Source organism: Zootoca vivipara, chromosome 6, assembly GCF_965207765.1.
Source record: "Zootoca vivipara chromosome 6, rZooViv2.hap1.1, whole genome shotgun sequence".
NCBI classification, from domain to species: Eukaryota; Metazoa; Chordata; class Lepidosauria; order Squamata; family Lacertidae; genus Zootoca; species Zootoca vivipara.
Genome location: NC_142589.1, coordinates 78002887 through 78025832, shown reverse-complemented (window position 1 = coordinate 78025832; position 22946 = coordinate 78002887). Strand labels below are relative to the sequence as shown.

General features: G+C 47.4%; 1 protein-coding gene across 1 annotated transcript in view; it reads right to left on the bottom strand.

The window, feature by feature from the left end:
* Positions 1–289: 289 nt before the first annotated feature.
* NOVA2 (NOVA alternative splicing regulator 2) overlaps positions 290–22946 on the bottom strand; it is a 50929-nt gene continuing 28272 nt past the window's right edge. Inside the window, exons 3-4 of the mRNA XM_035121034.3 lie at positions 16579–16745; positions 290–3706 (exon numbers count right to left, since the gene is read on the bottom strand). Of these exons, the coding sequence (XP_034976925.2) occupies positions 2690–3706; positions 16579–16745 (1184 nt within the window). The 3' untranslated portion in view covers positions 290–2689. The remainder of the gene's footprint in view (positions 3707–16578; positions 16746–22946) is intronic.

Sequence of the window (22946 nt, the reverse complement as noted above, 5' to 3'; positions counted from 1 at the left end):
TGCGCCGTGCCACAGGTACGCTGCATCGCGGCGAGGTCCGGGTGACGAGGTAGACACCCACTTCACATTTTGAGAACTGGACGCAGGAAATCGTCCCGCTCTGGAACAGGAAACAGCCACGCCGCCAGAGCAAACCAGCAGCAGGAGGCCCACCCCCGCTCAAACCTAACTTCCAAGCAACCTTCTAATCGAAAAAAGAAAGAAAGAAAGAAAGAAAGAAAGAAAGAAAGAAAGAAAGAAAGAAAGAAAGAAAGAAAGAAAGAAAGACTGATGCAACCCAGTGTTTGACATTGCACTGCATATGCTTCAGCCTTCTGGCAAACCCTGGGGTCTTCGTAAGGTTCCCACAAGGGAGCACAACAAACAGACACGCAACACCGAAAGCTGGGATGAGGGATGCTCCTATTTAAAATGCTGGCACCTTCAAAAAGCAGATAGGGTCACATCCTCTCCGGGAGTTAAAGAGGTTGCTGCGAGCCCTATATGTAAACATAGCAGGGAGATAACCCTGGTTTATTTATTGCCCTTCTGAGGGCGAGTGAATGGGGGGGGGGGAAAGGCTATCGACAGTGTTGAACCTTCGGCGGCCAGCAAATATGGAGGGATAAGAGGCCAGAGCAACACACAGAAGCCCCGTGCTCGGGCTACCGAACTGAAAGCCGCCACTTGAGTTGTGGGGGATGAGGGCCCAGAAAGGAGGAGTCGCACTGCTGCTGCTGCTGCTGCAGCCAACTGTACCCCACCATTTCACGGGTTTCAAGCCCAGCATCTGTCACCGTCCAAAGGGCGCCGGAAACAGGAAGTGCCAGGGAACTGGGTTCCCTACTGGGCCAGTCACTGGGAATAAAGGCCCTTCTTGCCGCTGGTAATACTGCTTATAGAAAGGCCAGCGGGAGAGGCAGCAGGTCGAAGGGAAGCTGCAATTGGGCGGGGGGGGGGTCCAAAGAGGCCTTCAACAGCCCCCTTGGCAACATATCGTTTATTTCGGAGTAGCTATACTCCGCCAGGTGCTGCTCAAGAGAGCTAATACTGACAATGGCAGCTCAGTGATGCCCTTGGGCTTCCACTGTGGCACCTTTGAAGGGTGGACCAATCACACCTGCCTGGACAGAAGCACCCAGGGCTCAGTCAAAAGGGCCCTTCCCTTCCTAGTTCCGGCCCCTGGGTTTTTATCAAACAGGGCAGTGGACTTGTTGAGAAAGCTGGGGTGTTTTTTTTGCGGCTGTTCGGAAAGGAAACAAGCCTTTGGCTCCAAAAAACCGAGTGAAGCTCCCTCCTCCTTGCTGGACAGAGGCAAGGGAACTTGCCTATGTGGGGTGTGTAGCCTAGCAGGAAGTGGCACTCCCAGATGCTGAGAAACCAAGATTCCTGAGAGGCGCCACAACAGGAAGTAGCCAAGCACATCAAAGGAGGCCGCCGCCTGGCGACACCCCAGGAGAAAGTAGCTTGTATCACCTGTCATGGGGATGGGAGCGCCACTTCCGCATCCACAGGAAGAAGCCCCGCTACTTTGACCTCGTTCTTCATTCGCATCGCCTCTCTTACAACTCTGGCCCTCATCCATTCGCAGGAGGAGCAAGCTCACAAGCTCAGAGCTCCGTCAAGACTCACGGCTCACCCAAAATGACCCACTGTGAATACTCGGGTCCAAGCCTTTCCGACTGTTTCCTCAGTATAAACGGGGCCGCACCCTCATCTACAACTTTCTGAACAAGTTTACCTTGCCTTTTTTGTTTCTTCTGATTAGTAGGGCTGAGGAAAGGGGGGGGAGGAGGACGTACACAGTTCCCCTCCCCTCCGAATGAAAGTATGCATAGAAGAATTGTAAAAACAAACAGACGAAAACAAGAAAGCAAAAATCAAAGGGGGGGGGAAGCCTATCAATTCAACCAACCCATTTCCCCAATGCAGAGCCCATTCCACTCCAACCCCTCAACCTCACCTTAGAATGAGCCACGCCTACCTATAGGTAGAAAAACCCACGTTTAGCTTCACTACGAAATGCAGGCGTATTAGATCTAGAGCTGCATCAATTTCAGAGTTCAAGGTCATGGGGCAGGTGTCACTTTGTGAACCGCTAGGCCATGATATGAACCCCATCTCTGCTTCCCTCGATATATAGCTATATATTCTGAAACCCCGTCTACAGAGCATCTACAGAGATTGATGTTCTGCGTGGGCCTGAAGAAGGATACAAGGTACCCACTCCCCGTCAAGGAATTTGACACTCTGGGGAGTGGGGGGGGGAAGAGACATTACGAGACGGATCTCCCCCACCCCACCCCACCCCCAATCGGGATTCTTGGTTAAGAAACTCAGAATTAAAGAGGGAAAGAAAGAGGAATTTTTTGTTTTCTTAAAAAATGTTTTTTTTCTATTAAAATCCATATCAACTCAAAAAGAAAAGAAAATGTTGCCATATATATATATATATGTATGTATATACACACACACACAAACAGGTTGCACCATTGGCGAAATAAAGGTCCAGGAAAACGAAATGCTGGGCTGCTTCTCAACCAGAAGGGTGTGTGTGTGTGTGTGTGTGTGTGTGTGTGTGTGTGTGTGTGTGTGTAAGAGAGAGAGATGGACACTGGACTGGGGCTGGTGTTGGGTAGGTTACAATTTTAATGATTAAAGAATTGACTTGAATTCTACTCCTTCCCCCAGACTTCCCTCCGGCCTTCTCTTATCCCACTTTCTGTGGGTTGGTGGCACGGACTCCTTGCTCATACGTTACTCGCTGGCTGATAAGATACTGCGCCGCTTGCGTAGCGGCCGGAGTGCCTGTGATGGTGACTTTACGGTTCCTAGTACCCGGGATAAACTCCCCCTTTTTGGAAATCTGGATGCGGGCGCCCGTCAGCTCCTGGTACTCCACCAACGTCTTGCCGCCTTTCCCCAAAATGGCGCCCACTAGGTTCTCTGGCACGGCAATCTCCACCATATCTTTGGCGCTTTCCACCAGCTTCTCCGTGGCCAAGAAGGAGCTGGCCACCAGCGGAGAGGCTGTCCCCAAGTAGCCATTGGCGGCCCCGGTGGCCGCGGCTAAGGAACCCAACGTGAAGGCCCCCACGGCGCCGGCTGGGGTGGTGGTACTGGTGGACGCTTCATTGGCGTAGGATGCCAAGAGGTTGGCGGCAGCGGCGGCGGCTGGATTCGCGCCGGCGGCCACGGCGGCCAGCACTCCGGAGGCGGCGGCTGAGTTGAGGCCGAGCCCCAGAGAGCTGGTGTTGTATCCATAGCTCGCCAAGGTGTTGAGAGCCGTGCTGATGGCCAAAAGGTCACTGCCGGAGAAGCCCGGCAGAGCGGCTGGGAACGCTCCCACCCCGGCGAGGCTGGTGTGGCCCAGCAGGCCTGAAGCAGTGGCTGCGGCCGCTGCGGCAGGCAGCACGTCCGTGGAGTTGGCATAAGGGGATCCGGTCGGGTTGGAGTTGGCCACGGGGCCAGCGATGTTGGCGTAGCTGATATTGAGGCAGCTGCTGCTCTGCGGGTCCTCCTGGATCTTCTGCACGATGATGTCCACCGCCTTGTGGATCTGCTCGGGCTCGCCGCTGATGGTCACCACACGTTCCTGGAGGTTGATGCCCTCGGGCTTCTGGCTCAGCTGTACCCAGGCTCCAGACTGCTCCATGATGGCCTTGACCGTGGCTCCGCCTTTGCCAATGATCAGCCCGGCTGTGCTGTTGGGAACAATCACCTTGGCCTGCGTTGGGGGGAAACGAGAGAAGAAGAGGAGGTTTTTGAGGTTTCATTTTTTTGTACGGGTGTATATATATATTAGAAGGACCCAGGTGGCGCTGTGGGTTAAACCACTGAGCCTAGGGGTTGCTGATCAGAAGGTTGGCGGTTCGAATCCCTGTGACAGGGTGAGCTCCCGTTGCTCAGTCCCAGCTCCTACCAACCTAGCAGTTCGAAAGCACGTCAAAATGCAAGTAGATAAATAGGAACTGCTACAGCGGGAAGGTAAACAGCGTTTCCATGTGCTGCTCTGGTTCGCCAGAAGTGGCTTTGTCATGCTGGCCACATGACCTGGAAGCTGTACGCCGGCTCCCTCGGCCAATAATGCGAGATGAGCATGCAACCCCAGAGTTGGTCACGACTGGACCTAATGGTCAGGGGTCCCTTTACCTGTACCTTTATATATATATATTAGAAGGGATGCAGATGGTGCTGTGGGTTAAACCACAGAGTCTAGGGCTTGCCGATCAGAAGATTGTCACTTGTAATGTGACAATCTCTATGGATAATATGGATAGATATAAAATGTAGATTTGATATAATATCCGGTTGAAAACGCTGACATTAGGACTCATGGGGGTGATGGGGGGGAGGTCTTGAGATTCAGAGAAATCTCTGTATATGGAGATGTATTTGGTTTTGTTATGAATCTATATTTGAAAAATCAAATGAAAACTATTTAACAACAACAACAACAACAACAACAACAACAACAACAACAACAACAACAACAACAACACAGGAGTAAATGCTGTAGATTGAACTGAGCCTTCCCGAAGCTATGATTACCTTCTGTAGGCCTACTGCCCTTTATGAAGCATGCATATCTCTTATGCACAGATCTTTGCACAGGCTAAAATTAGTATTTGCTTGCATATAACATTTAAACTACATTAAGCATGCTTCATTGATTCCCCCAACCATCAAATATCTCAGCCCAACCACATTTTAGCTATTGGGTGGTGGTGGTGGGGGATGGACTTTTGAGATATTCATGCAACTTGCAAACTAATCTTGGCATCTTCCTTTTAACACTGTTAACTAAATTTCAGTCAAATATGCTAGATTGGAATTGATCTGGGACATCTGGGCAAATTCCTGATTTCAAAATATTCTGAGAAAGCCGCACAAAACCACCTGGCAGTTGGAGGGTGCAATCAGGCGCCACCTCTGGAATTTATTTATTTATGTTAAAATTCATATGCCATAGCGCTTAGTTTGTTTTGGGTTGTCAGATCGGTGATGTCATTAATATTCTCTTGTGGATTATGAGTTTTGTAGTGCTTTGGGACTCTTACAATATGCCTTTTGTTGTGGCTCTGCTGCTTAGCTTTTTATTTTTTAGCTGTTTTGTTAATAGCGTTTTATAGAAGGCGGCTGTTCCACTGGCGATTTGCAGATTATTCTCTACGATCTATGGTGCAACTGTGATGTTCGATTACATTGTCCTGATTGTTTGTAAGCCTCTTTGGGACACGTGTGAGCGAAAAGCGGCACAGAAAAGCAACCAACAGATCGAAAATGAATCGAAACCTCCATGTGGTTCCTCTAGAATTTTGGGTAGCAGACTAAAACCTTGCCATTTGGGGCAATGCGGGGGCAGCTAATATCTGGGACAAAGGCCTTGAACTTTAAGCAGGTCAGAAGGGTAGGGTAGAGGGACTCTTATATCTTGCCACCCACACGAGGCTTTTCATTTCTGTGTCTCAAAGGAGGGCTGTGAGTCATCATCTTATCACAGCTTTATGTACTGCAGATGACAGGAAGAGGAAGTCATGTACTGCACATGACAGGAAGAGGAAGTCCTTGGTAGCAGCACTGCACTTCCCTGGGAGTACCTTGTGACGTCCCAGGAATGTGAGACAGGTATGCAGAAAATGAGAGCGGACTTCCACCAGAATCCCGCTTTTCCATTGCACGAAATTGAGGTACAAGTTCTATTCCTTTATCGTTGATGAGATGCATTACAGAAAGAGTGTGCCTGGAAAAGGATCTGAAGGACTTTATTTTGCCATGATGCAAAATAATAGAATTGTAGTGTTGGAAGGGACCCCCAAGTGTCACCTAGTCCACCCCCCTGCAAGGAAAGGGGCGGAAGGCGTCCTTATGCTGTTTTTATTTAATTAATTTTACAGTTTAATTTTATAAGATCTCATACCCAACCTTCACCATAAGGTCACAAGAGTGGGTTGCAACAATATAATACTAATACTAATACTACTAATAATAATAATAATATCAGTTAAAACAAGTTGCATTAAAAAAAATAGGGTGGAAGCTGCAGATATAACTCTGCAAATATACCTCAGTGGCTACGGTAAAAATATTCCTTCAGTAGCACCTTAAAGACCAACTAAGTTTTTATTTTGGCATGAGCTTTCGTGTGCATGCACACTTCATCAGATACACTGAATCAGATACACCAAAATAAAAACTTAGTTGGTCTTTAAGGTGCTACTGAAGGAATTTTTTTTATTTTGTTTTGACTCAGACCAACACAGCTACCTACCTGTAACTAGAACTACGGTAAAAAGATTCACCTTCAGAATCTGATGAAAGTTCTACAAGGAAGGCACCATCGTGGTTTTCTATGCTTTCCTAAAGGCTCAAGTCCTAACTCACCTGCCTGCCATTAATCCCACAAACGCCACCCCTCCTTATTTATGTATTTGTGAACTTTCCCCGCTGCTACCTTATTTGCCATCCGGGGGGGGGGGGGGATGCATATACTGTACGTATATAGTAGTGCAAAAGAAGGAGATTATTCAGCACCAGGGAGAGCGACAGCCCCCAACCCTCACATTCAAGTGCTGGTCTTCATCTGCTCTCAGGAAAGGTTGTGTCTGGAAAGTTCAGGGCGGTTGTGTTCACCCAACTACCCTAATAGCTCCTGAAGGAGGGGCACCCCAGATTCTTCCAGGAGCACCCAGCTTGAGACTGTTCTAGGTCCCTGGTGGTTTGTTTCCCCGTGCTCTTAGGAGTTGGAGTTACTGCGTTCATATATTCGTAGAAGGATTCATAGGATTGCAGCGCTGGAAGGGACCATCAAGTCCAACCCCCTGCAATGCAAGAATAGTACACCTGTCCCATATGGAGATTGAACCTGCATTATCACCACGATGCGCTAACCAACTGAGCTATCCAGGAGTTAAGGTATATACACACATACACACACATATACACACACACACACATACACACACACATATATATATATACATACTAGTGGATTTTAGCCCGTTTAAAAACGGGCGCTAGAGGAAGCGGCCTGCCGGGACTGGCTTGGCGGTGGCGGGTCTTCCCGCCACCACCAAGCCAGTTCGCAGCGGGGGCTTTTCGCCGTTTGCCTTCCCCTGGGGGAGGCAAACGGCGAAAAACCCCGCCGCGCCGCAATTCGGCTCCGGGACTGGCTTGGCGGTGGCGGGTCTTCCCGCCACCGCCAAGCCAGTCCGCAGCGGGGGCTTTTCGCCGTTTGCCTTCCCCTGGGGGAGGCAAACGGCGAAAAACCCCGCCGCGCCGCAATTCGGCTCCGGGACTGGCTTGGCGGCGGCGGGAAAAAGGGGAGGAATTCCTCCCCTTCTTCCCGCCGCTGCCAAGCCAAAGCGGGCCTCCCTCCGCGCCCGCTGCCGCTTCGGCTTCCTCGGGTTCCCCGAGGAAGCGCCGTCCCATGCCGGAGGTGTGCGGCAAGGCTGCCGGGGGGGGGAGCGCTTCTCTCCCCCGCCGCCTCACCGCGCACCTCCAGCATGAGACTGGGCTTCGGAGCGGCGGTTGGCGGAGCGGCAGTTGGCTGTTCCCTGTGTCCCGAGAGCACGGGTCCAATCCCTGTGTCCCTGGTTGTCCCTCCGTCCAATCCCTGTGTCTCTGGGGGACATGCGCAGTACCCCAGGGACACACGGGACATCTGGACGCAGGGACAACATGGACATTATTATATAGGATATATATATATATTTGTACCCCGCCCTCCCCAGCCAAGGCCAGGCTCAGGGCAGCTAACACTAGATATAAAACAACTGATTAAAATACAACTTAAGAACAAGGTTAAATAGAGTGGTCCCTCGACTTACGAATTACTCGACATCTGTAGGTTTTGACTTACGAACGGGACAAATGGCCGCATGCTTACGAATTTTTCTACATCCAAATGGAAACTGTTGGCGGTTTTAAATGCGGTTTCCTCAACTTACGAATTTTTACATGTGGTTTCCTCGACTTACGGATTTTTCCGAATTTTTTTTTCCTATGGCAAACCGCGTTTCGACTTCCGAACTTTTCGACCTACGAATGTGCATTTGGAACGGATTAAGTTCGTAAGTCGAGGGACCACTGTACATTAAAATTAAAATGCAGCCTCATACGGAAGGAAAAGGAAAAGGGGAAAATAGGGGAGGGGATCAGGTTGGCTCCAGGCCAAATGCCAGGTGGAACAACTCTGTCTTACAGGCCCTGTGAAAAGAAATCAGGTCCCGCAGGGCCCTGGTCTCATGAGACAGAGCGTTCCACCAGGTCGGAGCCTGGTTCTAGTTGAGGCTAATCTAATTTCCTTTGGGCCCGGGACCTCTAAGGTGTTACTATTTATGGACCTTAAGGTCCTCTGTGAGGCATACCGGGAGAGACGGTCCTGTAAGGACGAGGGTCCTAGGCCGTATAGGGGTTTAAAGGTCAAAACCAGCACCTTAAATCTGACCCTGTACTCCACCGGGAGCCAGTGCTGCTGGAAAAGCTCTGGATGAATATGCTCCCATGGTAGGGACCCCGTGAGACAGTCTAGGTTTTGGTTGAAGACATCCTAGCCTTGGGAGAAACTGAGGCATGCACACCCACTCACAGGAAGTCAAAGTCTGCTCTGCTTACAGCCAGGGCTAAAGAAGAAGAAAAGAGGGAACGGAGAATCAGAATTCTGGCTCCCCTTGGGAGTCAAATTCTGGAACCTACATGAAATATGCAGCCTAGGACTCACAGCTGTCCATGGAGGTGCAGGTCAATTCTGTGTCCAGGGCAGCTGCCTACCAGCTCCATCTGGTACGCAGGCTGAGACCCTACCTGCCCGCAGAGTACTGTATCTCACTAGCATGGTGGCATGCTCTAGTTATCTCCCGCTTGGACTGCTGCAATGCGCTCTGCGTGGGGCTACCTTTGAAGATGACCCAGAAACTGCAACTAATCCAGAATGCGGCAGCTAGACTGGCGACTGGGGGCGGCCGCCGAGACCACATAACACCGGTCCTGAAAGACCTACATTGGCTCCCAGTACGTTCCTGAGCACAATTCAAAGTGTTGGTGCTCAATTCAATGTGTTTAAAGCCATGGCCAAGTATACCTGAAGGAGCGTCTCCACCCCCATCGTTCAGCCCGGACACTGAGGTCCAGCGCTGAGGGCCTTCTGGCGGTTCCCTCGTTGCGAGAAGCCAAGTTACAGGGAACCAGGCAGAGGGCCTTCTTGGTAGTGGCGCCCGCCCTGTGGAACGCACTCCCATCAGATGTCAAGAAAATAAACAACTATCTGACTTTTAGAAGACTTCTGAAGGCAGCCCTGTTTAGGCAAGTTTTTAATGTTTGATGTTTTATCGTGTTTGTAACATTTTGTTGGAAGCCGCCCAGGGTGGCTGGGGAAACCCAGCCAGATGGGCAGGGTATAAGTAATAAATTATTATTATTATTACTACTACTTTCTGCATGATTTTTCAGTCTTTGCATAGGCCAGTCAGCTCTTGCTGGTTAAGGGGAACTCTAAGAGAGCTACTCTAAGCATGGAAGCCACCCTTCCTAGTCAGTGGAGTATAGGAACCTATTGACCTGCCTTACACACAGTCAGACCCTTGATCTTTCCTGCACTGATGTTGTCTACACCAGCTGGCAGCAGCTCTCCAGGGTTTCTGACCTTCCCAGCCCTACCTGGGCCTGGTGGAGATAAACCCTGGGACCTTCTGCATGCAAACAGATGTTCTTCCAAGGAGTTAAAGCCCTCTCCCGAAATCTTATTCAGCAACTCCACTGGTTTCTGAGATTTCTACAGGCGCTGCTCCCAACCAACCTAACAGATTTTCACAACCATGAGATCCAGAAACTTGCCTTTTCTCATTAGAAAAAAATAACGAAAGGGAGATTAATTCTGAGTAGCTGTGCAGGCAATGCTGCGTTCCGTTCTTATGCAGAATCATACCCAAAAATAAAGAGCAAGGGGCAAGGAGGGAGAGGAAATGCCATGAAATGTGTGGAGGAACATGTTTTAGACAAGCATTTTGGGCACAGGTAGGCAAACTAGGGCCCGGGGGCCAAACAGGAATCAGTGTGCTTTTACATGAGTAGAATGTGTCCTTTTATTTAAAATGCATCTCTCGGTTATTTGTGGGGCATAGGACTTCGTGCCTGGAGGCAGTTGGAGGATGGATGGCGGCAAACAGATTGAGGTTGAATCCTGACAAGACAGAAGTACTGTTTGTGGGGAACAGGAGGGGGGCAGGTGTGGAGGACTCCCTGGCCCTGAATGGGGTAACTGTGCCCCTGAAGGACCAGGTGCGCAGCCTGGGAGTCATTTTGGACTCACAGCTGTCCATGGAGGCGCAGGTCAATTCTGTGTCCAGGGCAGCTGTTTATCAGCTCCATCTGGTACGCAGGCTGAGACCCTACCTGCCCGCAGACTGTCTCGCCAGAGTGGTGCATGCTCTAGTTATCTCTCGCTGGGACTACTGCAATGCGCTCTACGTGGGGCTACCTTTGAAGGTGACCCGATAACTACAACTAATCCAGAATGCGGCAGCTAGACTGGTGACTCGGAGCAGCCGCCGAGACCACATAACACCGGTCTTGAAAGACCTACATTGGCTCTCAGTATGTTTCCGAGCACAATTCAAAGTGTTGGTGCTGACCTTGAAAGCCCTAAATGGCCTCAAAGGCCCAGTATACCTGAAGGAGCATCTCCACGCCCATCGTTCTGCCTGGACACTGAGGTCCAGTGCCGAGGGCCTTCTGGCGGTTCCCTCATTGCGAGAAGCCAAGTTACAGGGAACCAGGCAGAGGGCCTTCTCGGTAGTGGCACCCGCCCTGTAGACCGCCCTCCCATCAGATGTCAAAGAGAATGACAACTACCAGACTTTTAGAAGACATCTGAAGGCAGCCCTGTTTAGGGAGGCTTTTAATGTTTAATAGATTATTGTGTTTTATTTTTCTGTTGGAAGCCGCTCAGAGTGGCTGGGGAAGCCCAGCCAGATGGGCGGGGTATAAATAATAAATTATTATTATTATTATTCATTCCCCACCCCACCCCCCAAAAAATATAGTCCGGCCCCCCACAAGGTCTAAGGGATGGTGGACCTGCTGAAAAAGTTTGCTGGCCCCTGATTTTGGCCTTCCTTTCCAGTGATCCTGCTCTGGCTTTGGAGATTTCAGCAGACTTTGCCGAACGGTTGAAAGGCAGCGGCAGAAGATGATGCGAGGAAAGTTGGCACGTGGGGTGGAGGGGGAGGGGGTGGAAGAGTGGGTGTTTGCAGAGATGGCTTCAGGGGCTTCCTGACGGAGAGGGAGGGGTCTCCTCAACCCCAGCCACCCCAATGCCTTTATATAACCGTCGAGAAAGCAGAAAGCCGTACAGATTTAGCAAGGAAATGCTCTTATGTAATCGAGCGACAGGCACCTCCCGAAATCCGTCGCCTCGTCCAACCCAGAGAGAAAAGGCTCTGGATTAGTGGCAGGGGGAACGGGAGAGAGCAGGAAACCAGAGGAGAAAGTCTCTTTCTTTGCTGCCAGCCCGGGTGCTTTACCCCATGTTATCTGTGAATTGAGATGTCTCCTCCAGGCCGGAGGACCCGGCGAGCTCTGAAAATAGATGTTGAAGACACTCCTGTGGTCAAAGAGCACCCCTGGGGTGGGCAGAAAACCTGACACAGATGACATTAACAAGGCTCCACAATTCTGGTCATCGCTGTATGTGCCCCCCGCTGCCCCCACGCCAGGCACAAATGCAATGAGTGCAGAAAGAAAGAGGAGTTTGAAGCTGGGGAGGCAGATAGATGGACTGTCTCCAGGGGACACCATGCTTTGAAGGCATTCTTGAAGAGGACAATTTACTTTCTTCCTATCTATCTATCTATCTATCTATCTATCTATCTATCTATCTATCTATCTATCTATCTATTGTATTTATATACCGCCCTACACCCGGAGATCAGAAAAGATCCCAATATTTAAATCAAAATAAGGACAATAACCCATTAATACCCCCCCAAAAGACCTACATTTTAAAAGGGCATAGGATGTCAATCAAATCAACCAAAAGCCTGGTTCAAGAGGAACGTTTTTACCTGGTGCCTAAAGGTATATAATGAAGGCACCAGGTGAACTTCCCTGGGGAGAGCATCCCACAGAGGGGAGCCACTGCAGAGAAGGCCCCGTTCTCGTGTTGCCACTCTCTGGACCTCTCGAGGAGGAGGCACACGAAGGAGGGCCTCAGAAGATGATCTCAGGGGACATCCCTATCACACTGGCTATAGGGGTGATTCCCCCATTCTGGGAGGTACAGCAAGCAATCGTTGCAATCCATTGGGCATTGAGATTAATGGACAGATCCCGGCTAGTTTTGAGACGGCCTGATCTGGCTTGAGGTGACACAGAGGCAGGCTTTTCCACTGGTGACACCAGTGTTGGGGGAAGCTTTCCCTGCTGCTGAAATACGAGATGCCCCCATCAGTACTGGCATTCCGCCGTCTCTTGTAGGCATGCCCATTTAGACAAGCATTCCCCTGACCTCCTGTTTTAATTCCTTTAATTGCTGCCTCACCTGTTTTAATTGTTGCACTGTTTTAATCGGTTTGCTTTATTGCACATTTTAATTGTGGGGGTTTCCTTTAATGTTTGGATGGAATTGTTTTGCCGTGTATTAGTAATCGTTTTTCCACGTATAAAGGACTTAAGGCGCAATTAAGTGGTATATCTCGCCAGCATCCGTCTGTCTCGAGAGACAATGGAGTGTGCCACAGGGGGTGAAGTCAAATCACTACATTAGTGATCCACACACACACACACCGGGTGCAAAGCCTGGGTTGTGTGTATGGAGGTCCTGGGCTGTCCAGATGACAAGACCCCCTCTCGGCCCCGCTGATATGGTCCAAAGGAAAGCAGAGTGAGATATTTGGCACCAGCTTGGCTGCAGGAGTTGCCGGAAGAAGGTGTACAAAGAATAATAGAATCATAGAGTTGGAAGAGACCACAAGGGCCATCCAGTCCAACCCTCTCCCAAGCAGGAAACACCATCAAAGCATTCTTGACATATGGCTGTCAAGCCTCTGCTTAAAGACCTCCAAAGAAGGAGACTCCACCACACTTCTTGGCAGCAAATTCCACTGTCGAACAGCTCTTACTGTCAGGAAGTTCTTCCTAATGTTTAGGTGGAATCTTCTTTCTTGTAGTTTGAATCCATTACTCCGTGTCCGCTTCTCTGGAGCAGCAGAAAACAACCTTTCACCCTCCTCTATAAGAGCCTTATGGACCCCCCCCCTCTGGATTTGTGTAGGGCTTAATCCTGAGCCTTTTCTTCTCCCAAAGATATCCTGCAACTGGTATATTGGTGAAACAGCCGTACCTTGGAAATTGAACGGAATCCGTTCCGGAAGTCAGTTCGTCTTTCAAAACATTCAGAAACCAAAGTGTGGCTTCTGATTGGCTGCAGGAAGCTCCTGCAACCAATCGGAAGCCACAGAAGCCCCGTCGGGTTTTCGGCTTCCAAAAATAGTTTGCAAACCAGAACACTCACTTCCGGATTTGCGGCGTTGGGGAACCAAAATGTTCGAGAACTAAGCTGTTCGAAAACCAAGGTACGACTGTAACCAGGAACAAGACTGCCAAATATTTTTTTGGAGGGGGCAGTGTTCTGCTGAACACTAATCTGGGGTTGGCCGCAATGGCCCAGCCAAATTAATTTGTAGACCCCCCCCCCCCCGGACAGAAGCATCCCTTCTACCTTCGGAAGGGTATCTGTCCTCATCCGCTAGTTTAACTCATAAGCACTCTGAGCGACCTGCCCCAATTTGTGTCCTATTTCCAGATACTTTAGTGCTAAAATTAGTCTCTCATGAAATCCTTGCTGTGATATCCTTGCAGGCAGTCGTATGGACTGACACCTCGCTGCTTCTGCTCCGGTCATTAGGCTGACCTCTCCTAGGGACCATGTCAAATTGCAGTGCTCCATCTACCCCAGTGTTGTCTTCTCTGACTGGCAGCAGCTCTCCAGGCTTTCAAAGGCCCTACTTAGTGAGGTGCTGCTGGAGATTAAACCTGAGACTTTATGTGTTCAAAAGAGGCGCTATAAACACTGAGCCGGTTTTCTCTCCTTCACCATTTCTGTCAAGGCCTTCAATCCTTTTCTTTTTAAAAATCTTAGTTACTTGTTCAGCTTTAATTGAGACTATCCGAAGACCTCAAGGACAATACCCTGATATTTATAAATAAAACAAACATTTAAAATAATTTTACTATCCGCCAGCACCAATAATAGTCATTATTGTTTCTAGGGGTTGTGAATGAAACAGCCCACATTTCTATTTTGCGAGCACAATTCAAAGTGTTGGTGCTGACCTTTAAAGCCCTAAACAGCCTCGGTCCAGTATACCTGAAGGAGCCTCTCCACCTCCATCGCTCTGCCCGGACACTGAGGTCCAGCTCCGAGGGCCTTCTGGCGGTTCCCTTGCTGCGAGAAGCCAAGTTACAGGGAACCAGGCAGAGGGCCTTCTTGGTAGTGGCACCCGCCCTGTGGAACGCCCTCCCACCAGATGTCAAAAAGAAAAATAACTACCAGACTTTTAGAAGACATCTGAAGGCAGCCCTGTTTAGGGAAGCTTTTAATCTTTAAGAAATCAGTGTATTCTAATATTTCTGTTGGAAGCCACCCAGAGTGGGTGGGGAAACCCAGACAGGTTATAAATAAAGTTCCACGGAACCCGGCAGAGGGCCTTCTCAGTAGTGGTGCCTGCCCTGTGGAACGCCCTCCCATCAGATGTCAAGGAGATAAACAACTCTCTGACTTTTATAAGACATCTGAAGGCAGCCCTGTTTAAGGAAGTTTTAAATGTTTGACATTTTATTGTGCTTTTAGTATTCTGTTGGGAGCCGCCCAGCGTGGCTGGGGCAACCTAGCCAGATGGGCAGGGTATAAAATTTATTATTATTATTATTTTATTTTATTTTAATTCAGTTGTATTTTCTTTTCTTTTCATATATGTTTGACGCCAAACAAACTGCATATCATTGTGTTCGTCAGCCGCCCCTGAGAACCTTCTAAAAGGCACATGAAATGCTTGAAATGAAATAAGCAAATAAATCCAGGCGTCATCTAGTCTCAACTCTGTTTGCTGGGCTAGCTGAAGAAATAGCCCGACTTGGCATAAGGCAGTTCTAGATCTGAACATCTGCGGGGGGGGGGGGGGAGAGGCATTCCCTCCCAGCTTCGCAAGGCAAGACAAGACCCCTCCTCGGCTGTCAGGGGTGACAGGATCCCTGTTTCATTGTCCCATATTTTACCAGCCACATAAACTCTCTCTCTTCCATATACTCTCCCCCCAACCCTCCCTCTGTCATAATCCTTGTTTTCAGCTTTCAGCCCAAAGCTGCCTTCCCTTCGCTGTGCCATAGCAACGGCACAACCGACTGACAATGGAAAGCTGTCGGACAGGCCAGCCTCTTGCACACTCAACCACCTCAAGTGGAAGAAAGACACCCCCACCCCCACCCAGGCTCTTGGTTAACAGGAAAGGGTCTATTGGGGAAAATATATACGCGGTCTTCCTGCATGCTATCAGCACCCTAGATCAGGGTGATCACAGTTTAGCCATTATTTATCGCAATCGCGAAGAATGAATTTCCGTTTATGACTTGCTGATATTTGATGCCACTGGGTTCTGTTCTATTCCAATGGATTACTCAACATGGCTTTAATCTGATAGACATTGCATATTGTAAAGTTACGTTTTCGTTGTGGCTTTTCTTGTATTGGACCACATTGCCCTGTGGTGTGTGATCGTTCTTGTTTCTTTAGCTTGTAAACCGCCTTGCGTATAGCCACATAGAAATGAGGCGTACAAATTAAAAGGGAAACGAAATGCAATACCAGCTGCTGGGGACACATATCAAAGGATGGTCGGTTGCCTTTGTGTTCCTCTTCTGGTGGGAACTATCGAACAGAGGATGTGGGGAAAGACTATGGCTAGGGAACGTGTATCAGCCTGAGGGCCGCATTTTCTTTTAGGTGACCTTCTGAGGGCCACTTGTAAGTGATGGGTGGGGCCAGAGCCAAAAGTGGGAGGGGAAAGGAATGTCCATTTTCACCTTCGCACAGTAAGCTGATTTCTACACACACACACACACACACACCCCTCTCTTTCCTTAATCCAGGCAAGCAAGGAATGTTATCAGAGTTGAAGGAGACATTCCAGCCAGGCCAAAAACACTTGGGGTATGAAGTAAGGTCGTGGGGGTGTGTGTGGGGAGAGGGAATCTAGTGAATTTCCTTGAAATTTCTGATTAATTTCCTTTAAAATAGCTCATTTGTTCACCTTTGGCCATAACTAAACTGAAAAAACTCAACAACTTTGCCCCCCCCCCGCCCCGCCCCCAAAATTCAACAACTTTGTGTCTGGATTTTCACTTTGTGAAATATGGCAACCCTCAGATAGGTGATCCCAGGGGGCACCACATTTAGCACCCAGGACTAAGGTTCCCTGCCTCTGAAACAGGCTGGCCTTTGGCCTGATCCAGCAGAGATTCCCTTATAATTTTTAAGGGGCACTCCGAAGCTCCCAGCTCCCAACCCCTCTAACAAACAAGCAATTTGCTCCCGCGCTCGCTCACCTGCTTGGCTCGGTCAGGATTCATGGTTGTCTGGGGCTGCAGGATATTGACCGATTCCGGCTTCACTACGGACTGGGGGATCTCCCGGACCTTTTCGGCAATGAAGTTGTGGACAGCGTTGAGGGCTTCTGCTGTGCCTTGAACCAGACACACGCGCTCCGTGGTCCCTGAAATTGGGGAGAAAACAATTGAGAGGTTTTTTTAATGGAGCTGCGGTGGCTGCAGGATGACGATCCCACAGGTGGGGCTGGCAGGAGGCCAGGGTCTCTCTCAGCTGAAGGAAGGTACAAGGATTGGAAGGTAAGACAGAGACAGACAGACAGTGCTCTGGTAAGGAGGAGAAGATCGACAAACAAGGGAAGAGGAGGAAGGCACTTTAGTGCAGAAGATAAGTGAGTAACAGAAGATGCTTTATACCAGCTTGGGCTAATTGTCCATTTGTTCATTTATAATTATTTGAAGATGTATAACCCACTCTTTCTTAAAATATCACCAGGCCGCTTACAAAATGTATAACATGCCATTTTAAAAGCCAGTCTTTAAAAAACGTAATTCAAAACATCCGTGAAACATCAGTAGATGCTGGCTTGTTTAAAGAAAAAAAATCATCTTGTGAAGGCCCAGTTTTCAGAGGGCACTCAAAAGAAGGCAGGGACGGTTCCTGCCAAGCATCTACAGGCAAGGAGTTCCACAGGACAGGGCCGGCCGCAGGAAAAGCTCTAGGTCAGTACTGTCTCCTCTGGTGGGCACAGAAAGGTATTTGCCAGGACTGCATGGCTCGGCCACTGGGCTACGGTCTCTCCCCTTATCACGAGAACAAAGGCACAAGACAAATGGAAGGAGACACCCGGACCCAGTATAAGAGAATGCTGTAAAGGTGCCAGGCTTTGAGCACTACAAATACTAACAGACTACAGGTGAAACTCAGAAAATTAGAATATCGTCAAAAAGTGCATTTATTTCAGTATTGCAACTTATTATTATTTATTTTTCTTTTAATTTTTACAAATGCTTTCTTTTGGAAATTCCACAGTAATAAAACAAATACTGTAGTTACAATAATACAAAAAATAAACATCACTATTACATTTCATTAATTCCATTCCATTTATAATTGACCCACCTAACGACAAATAATTACAATTACAACAAATAAAGGCTTGACATATCTTGCTTTGCATGCCATGCATCTGTCTCATATATTGGTTTCACCTTTTAAGTTGCATTACTGAAATAAATGCACTTTTCGATGATATTCTAATTTTCCAAGTTTCACCTGTACAAATGTCATGGTATAGAGAGAGCTTCTTTTGTAATATGCCCTCTTTTGTAATATTCTATTCCATTCCCCTTTCTGAACCCCCCTGTATGCCAGAAACTCAGCAGCCCGTAGTCACCTGGCATGACACGAGGCAGGTTGAGCCCTCGTCCCATACTTATGGCAACCAGTTAAGTGCTTTACTACACCTCTGATTTTTCTTGAAATTTCTCCAAACACACGTGCACACACCCTGAAAGGCAGGAGGAAAAAAGGAAGGGGAGAAAACCCCTAAAATGTTCCCTCAGACGGACCAAGGGCGGAAAAATTAGAGGATGCCGTTTGAACTCGACAGGTATTGTGGGAGCCGTCGAGGAGCTTCCGAGATGTTTCCCCCTTGCTAAAAAGTGGTGAAAAATCAAGGGGCAGAACCTCAAGAACATTTCCCAAGAGGAAAAAGGCAGTCCACTTGGTAAGTATTGTGGGGCCACCACCTTTTTTTGGCCATATAATATTTTATTAATTTTTAACCATACAATAATCATTTTCAACTCATTTTTTCTACATTTTGCCCTTTTGGCTTTTTAAAGCCATGACTTCCATCAGCCCCTTCTAATGATTTTCTAACATTTATTTCTAATACTGTATCTATACAGTGGAACCTCGGTTTATGAACACCTCGGTTTACAAATTTTCGGTTTACAAACGCCGCGGACCCATCTGGAACGGATTAATTCACTTTCCATTACTTTCAATGGGAAAGTTCGCTTCAGTTTATGAACGCTTCAGTTTATGAACAGACTTCCGGAACCAATTACACCCATGCTTCGGGTTAAGTACGCTTCAGCTTGAGTACTCCGTGGTCCCGTCTGGAACGGATTAATCCACTTTCCATTACTTTCGATGGGATAGTTCACTTCAGTTTATGAACGCTTCAGTTTAAGTACTCCACGGACCCGTCTGGAACAGATTAATCCAGTTTCCATTACTTTCAATGGGAAAGTTCGCTTAAGTTTATGAATGCTTCAGGTTGAGTACTCCGCGGACCCATCTGGAACAGATTAATCCACTTTCCATTACTTTCAATGGGATAGTTCACTTCAGTTTATGAACGCTTCAGTTTAAGTACTCCACGGACCGTCTGGAACAGATTGATCCACTTTCCATTACTGTACTTTCAATGGGATAGTTCGCTTCAGTTTATGAACGCTTCAGTTTATGAACAGACTTCCAGAACCAATTGTGTTCATAAACCAAGGTACCACTGTACTTCACTTATCAATCATTGATTTAAATTATTACATAAACTTATCACTAAAATCCAAATTACAATGACTTTTCTCTTTTATAACTTACAAAGCTTCTTGCAATCCTACCAACGTAGTACTCTGAATGCAACTGTCTTTCAAATAGTCTGTAAATTTAGTCCAATCTTTGTTGAACTTTTGGTCCCGCTGTTCTCAGATTCTTCCCGTCATCTTATCCAATTCCGCATACTCCATCAGTTTTGCTGTCCATTCTTCTTTGGTCAGTAATTCTTCTTGTTTTTGTGCAATTAATATTCTTGCTGCAGTTACTGCATAGTATTGTGGGGCCACCACCAAGCAGCCATGCCAGATTAAGAAAGCACAAGGAAAGTTCACTACTAAAGAAACCCAGGAATGCAGGAAAACACAAGAAAAGGTTTTAAAGCACTTTATACCAGGAGGGGTGGTGGGGGATAAAAGAGAACCTATTAAAAAATCATGGCAGTCTCTACAGACAATAATACCACAGAAAATAAAAGAAGAGGCAAAACTATTGACCAAAAAGAAAAGGCTAGCGATAAAAAAAAAATGGAGGAAATTTACCCACAGAGAAAAGACACGCATAGCCATTTTTGGTGACAAGCGGCCCTCCCCTTTTTCTTTTTCTTTAAAGGGGAAACAATTATACATTTTTGTTATTTAAAGTACAAATATCGTGAAATTATGGGTTTTTTCTTGAAGTGACACACCACCCGAGTTATGCTCGGGTTTTTTGGTGAATTTTGACACACCAAGCTCAAAAGGTTGCCCATCACTGGTCTACAGTAAGAGGCCTCTGAAGTTGGTGGAAGCCACAGGGGGCTCTTGTGCTCAGATCCTGCTTGCTGGTTTCCCGCAGGAATCTGGTTGGCCACTGCGATAACAGGATCCTGTACTGCCTGCATCGAAGGTTCAAAAGCCATGGGGTACCCAGGAGCCCCGAAAAAACAGGGGTCTGGGAGGTGGCCCCTCGATTGCAACCAGAAGTCTGTGCTGCCCCCCCCCCCCGCTAGCTGGTCCTTAGAAAATTGTGCTGGCTCCTGCGTTTCGTAAAAAGCAAAGATTGGACTCCTGTCCTAGATGGCTATTTATAAAAATGCAGGCTGTCTTTTATTGCATCGACTGAGGGGAGTGAGTGAGCAAGTATCAGAGGGTTTGTGTGCATGCACACGCACACGCGCACACAAACGCAGAAACAAAAAAAGGGAATGTTTTAGGCCACCCGAGCAGGCAAAGCACCAGCACCATGGATACCAGAAGGCTGAGTGCTCACATTCTCCAACACAACACACACACAGCATCCCAAAAGCCAGCATCTTCTGCTTCTCCTCCCTGCCTTCCCCATAGTTGCTGCCTCAACAATACATCTCTGCCACAGAGTTGTCATGGCAACCCACAGCAGCCTCCTCCTCCTCCTCCTCCTTCCCCCCTCACCACCTTGCAATAGGCTGCTGCTGCTGCTGCAGGCCTCAAGGGCCTGTCTTCCCAGGGACCAGAGCCCCCTCCTTTGCAAAAGGAGGAATGCAGCTCGCTCAGTGGGGGAGGGAGATCATCACCTGGGCAACCGGACAAATGGGAAACACCAAATTTGCCTGCAGAAGCAAAGCATCGTCCCCTCCCTGCTAAGAAGGGTGGGTGGAAAGCTGGCTTCCGTTGAGCAAGGAGGGTCTGCGTACAACACAAAAATAAACCGAGCCAGAAAAAGTACAGCCCCCCCCCCAGGCTTCAGCCCCCAGTACCTTTCTTTTTGGATGGGGAGGGGTGGCGTAGGAAGCCAGGGTTTAACCCCAGGTGGTTACCAATGAGAAAGGCTACCTCTGAGCAGATGCAGAGTGTGCAATCAGTGCCGGATTTACGTATAAGCTAAGCAAGCTATAGCTTAGGGCCCCACTCTCTTGGCCCCCCCCCCCCATTTTTAAATAAAAAAACCTGGATGTACATTTCCAAAATATAAGATAAAAACAAATAAAATAAAACCTACATACAGCAACAATGTTTTGTTTTGTTTTGTTTTGTTTTGTTTTGTTTTGTTTTGTTTTGTTTTGTTTTGTTTTGTTTTGTGTAGGCTCCTATAATGTAAGTCATGGGCCCTGCCTGCTAGCCTGCTCCCTAAAATATCACTGCTTTGCTCCTTTCTATATATAGGGTGCCTACATTCTGCATGGACTGGTTGCATGGCGACATGCGCAAATGGCTTTAGATACCTATTAGGTCCATAAATTACAGCATATATTCAACACAAAAAACAGTGACAATTTGTTGTTGACATAGAACAGCTGGACCTATAAAGGGCCCCATTACCTTCAGTAGCTTAGGGCCTCATCAAACCTAAATCCGGCCCTGGTGGCAATTGATTCCTGCCCACCTAGGAATTGGCAGGAATTTGGGATTACATTTTCAGCCCGAGTCTCTGCACCTCTCACTTTAGGCGTTCCTAATTATTATTATTTCTTATTACATACCGGCCCCTTCATCAAAAGATCACACGATTCCTAATGAGGATGATATGGTGAATCTAACATAAATGACCACGTAGCCAAGCATTTTGTACACAGCCCATTCATATGTTCCCTGGGCGGCCCTCACAACAGCCCTGCGAGGGTGGCCAGTGTTTTCATCCTGCAAAGGAGGGAGCGGAGAGACACAGACTTCCTTAGTTTGAAGCTCAGGTGAGATTTGAACCGAGCCCTGAAAAGGCTGTGCCCCAACCCCACCCCCACAATGGGTGTGTAGGCACAGTGATCCGCAATGGGGCTTGGCAGGTGCAAAACGCACATCTCAGGCAGAATTTGAAATGGGGACCTCCATTCATAGAAGCCTCTTTCCTTTGCCTTGCCACATGCACACAAAACCCTCAAATATGGAAGCATGGGAACAATGGTGGAATATGGATATAAAATTTACAGCATGTTACGGTCTAAGAGAACATCATATGAAAGCGATATATCGATGGTATCTAACACTGAGTAAGTTGTCAAAAATGCATAAATCTAAATCAAATAAGTGTTGGAAATTTAAAGAGAAAGAAGGTTTTTTTATCATATTGGTGGTTTTGTAGTAAGGTTAAAGCTTACTTGGAAATGATTTATAATGAAATGAAAAGGATGTTTAAAATAACCTTTGTAAAAAAACAAAAAAAACAGAAGCTTTTCTTTTGGGATTATAGGGATGTTGTTGTTTAGTCGTTCAGAACTACCTAAAATGGTATAGAAGCTTATTTATGCATGCTACTGCAAGGGCAAGAATCTTACTCGTCCCAAAATGGAAAGAAGCAGAATTCCCTGCAAAAGAAGAATGGATAAAAAAAACTTACGGAATATGCAGAAATGGCAAAACTTACCAGAAGGATAAGAAACCAAGATAACAAACTTTTTATAAAAGAATGGAAATGGTTTATTGAATATTTACAAACAAACTGTAAACAGATAAGAACATTGGCAGGATTATTGTAAAGTAGAGGAATAAAAAGTATATATTTAAAGTAGAGGAATAAAAGAGTAAGTTAATTTGGAATATGCAGAGAATATAAAAAATAAATTTAAGGAACCGCAGAAAGAGGGGGAGGGAAGTTGAGTTTCGAAATGTTAAAATGAATTTAAAATTATTGAAATGTATAAAATTGAAAATCATAAATAAATAAATAAATCATGAATAAATAAACAACTCCAATACAGAATGCAGGAGATTCAAACCGCTTCCCTCATCTTCATAACAAACTTGAAAAAACCCCACAAGGATTCAACATTTATTATTATATTTATAATCCGCCTTCCTTCCAAGGAGCTCAAGGTGACAAACGTGGTTTTCCTCCTCTCCATCTGTAT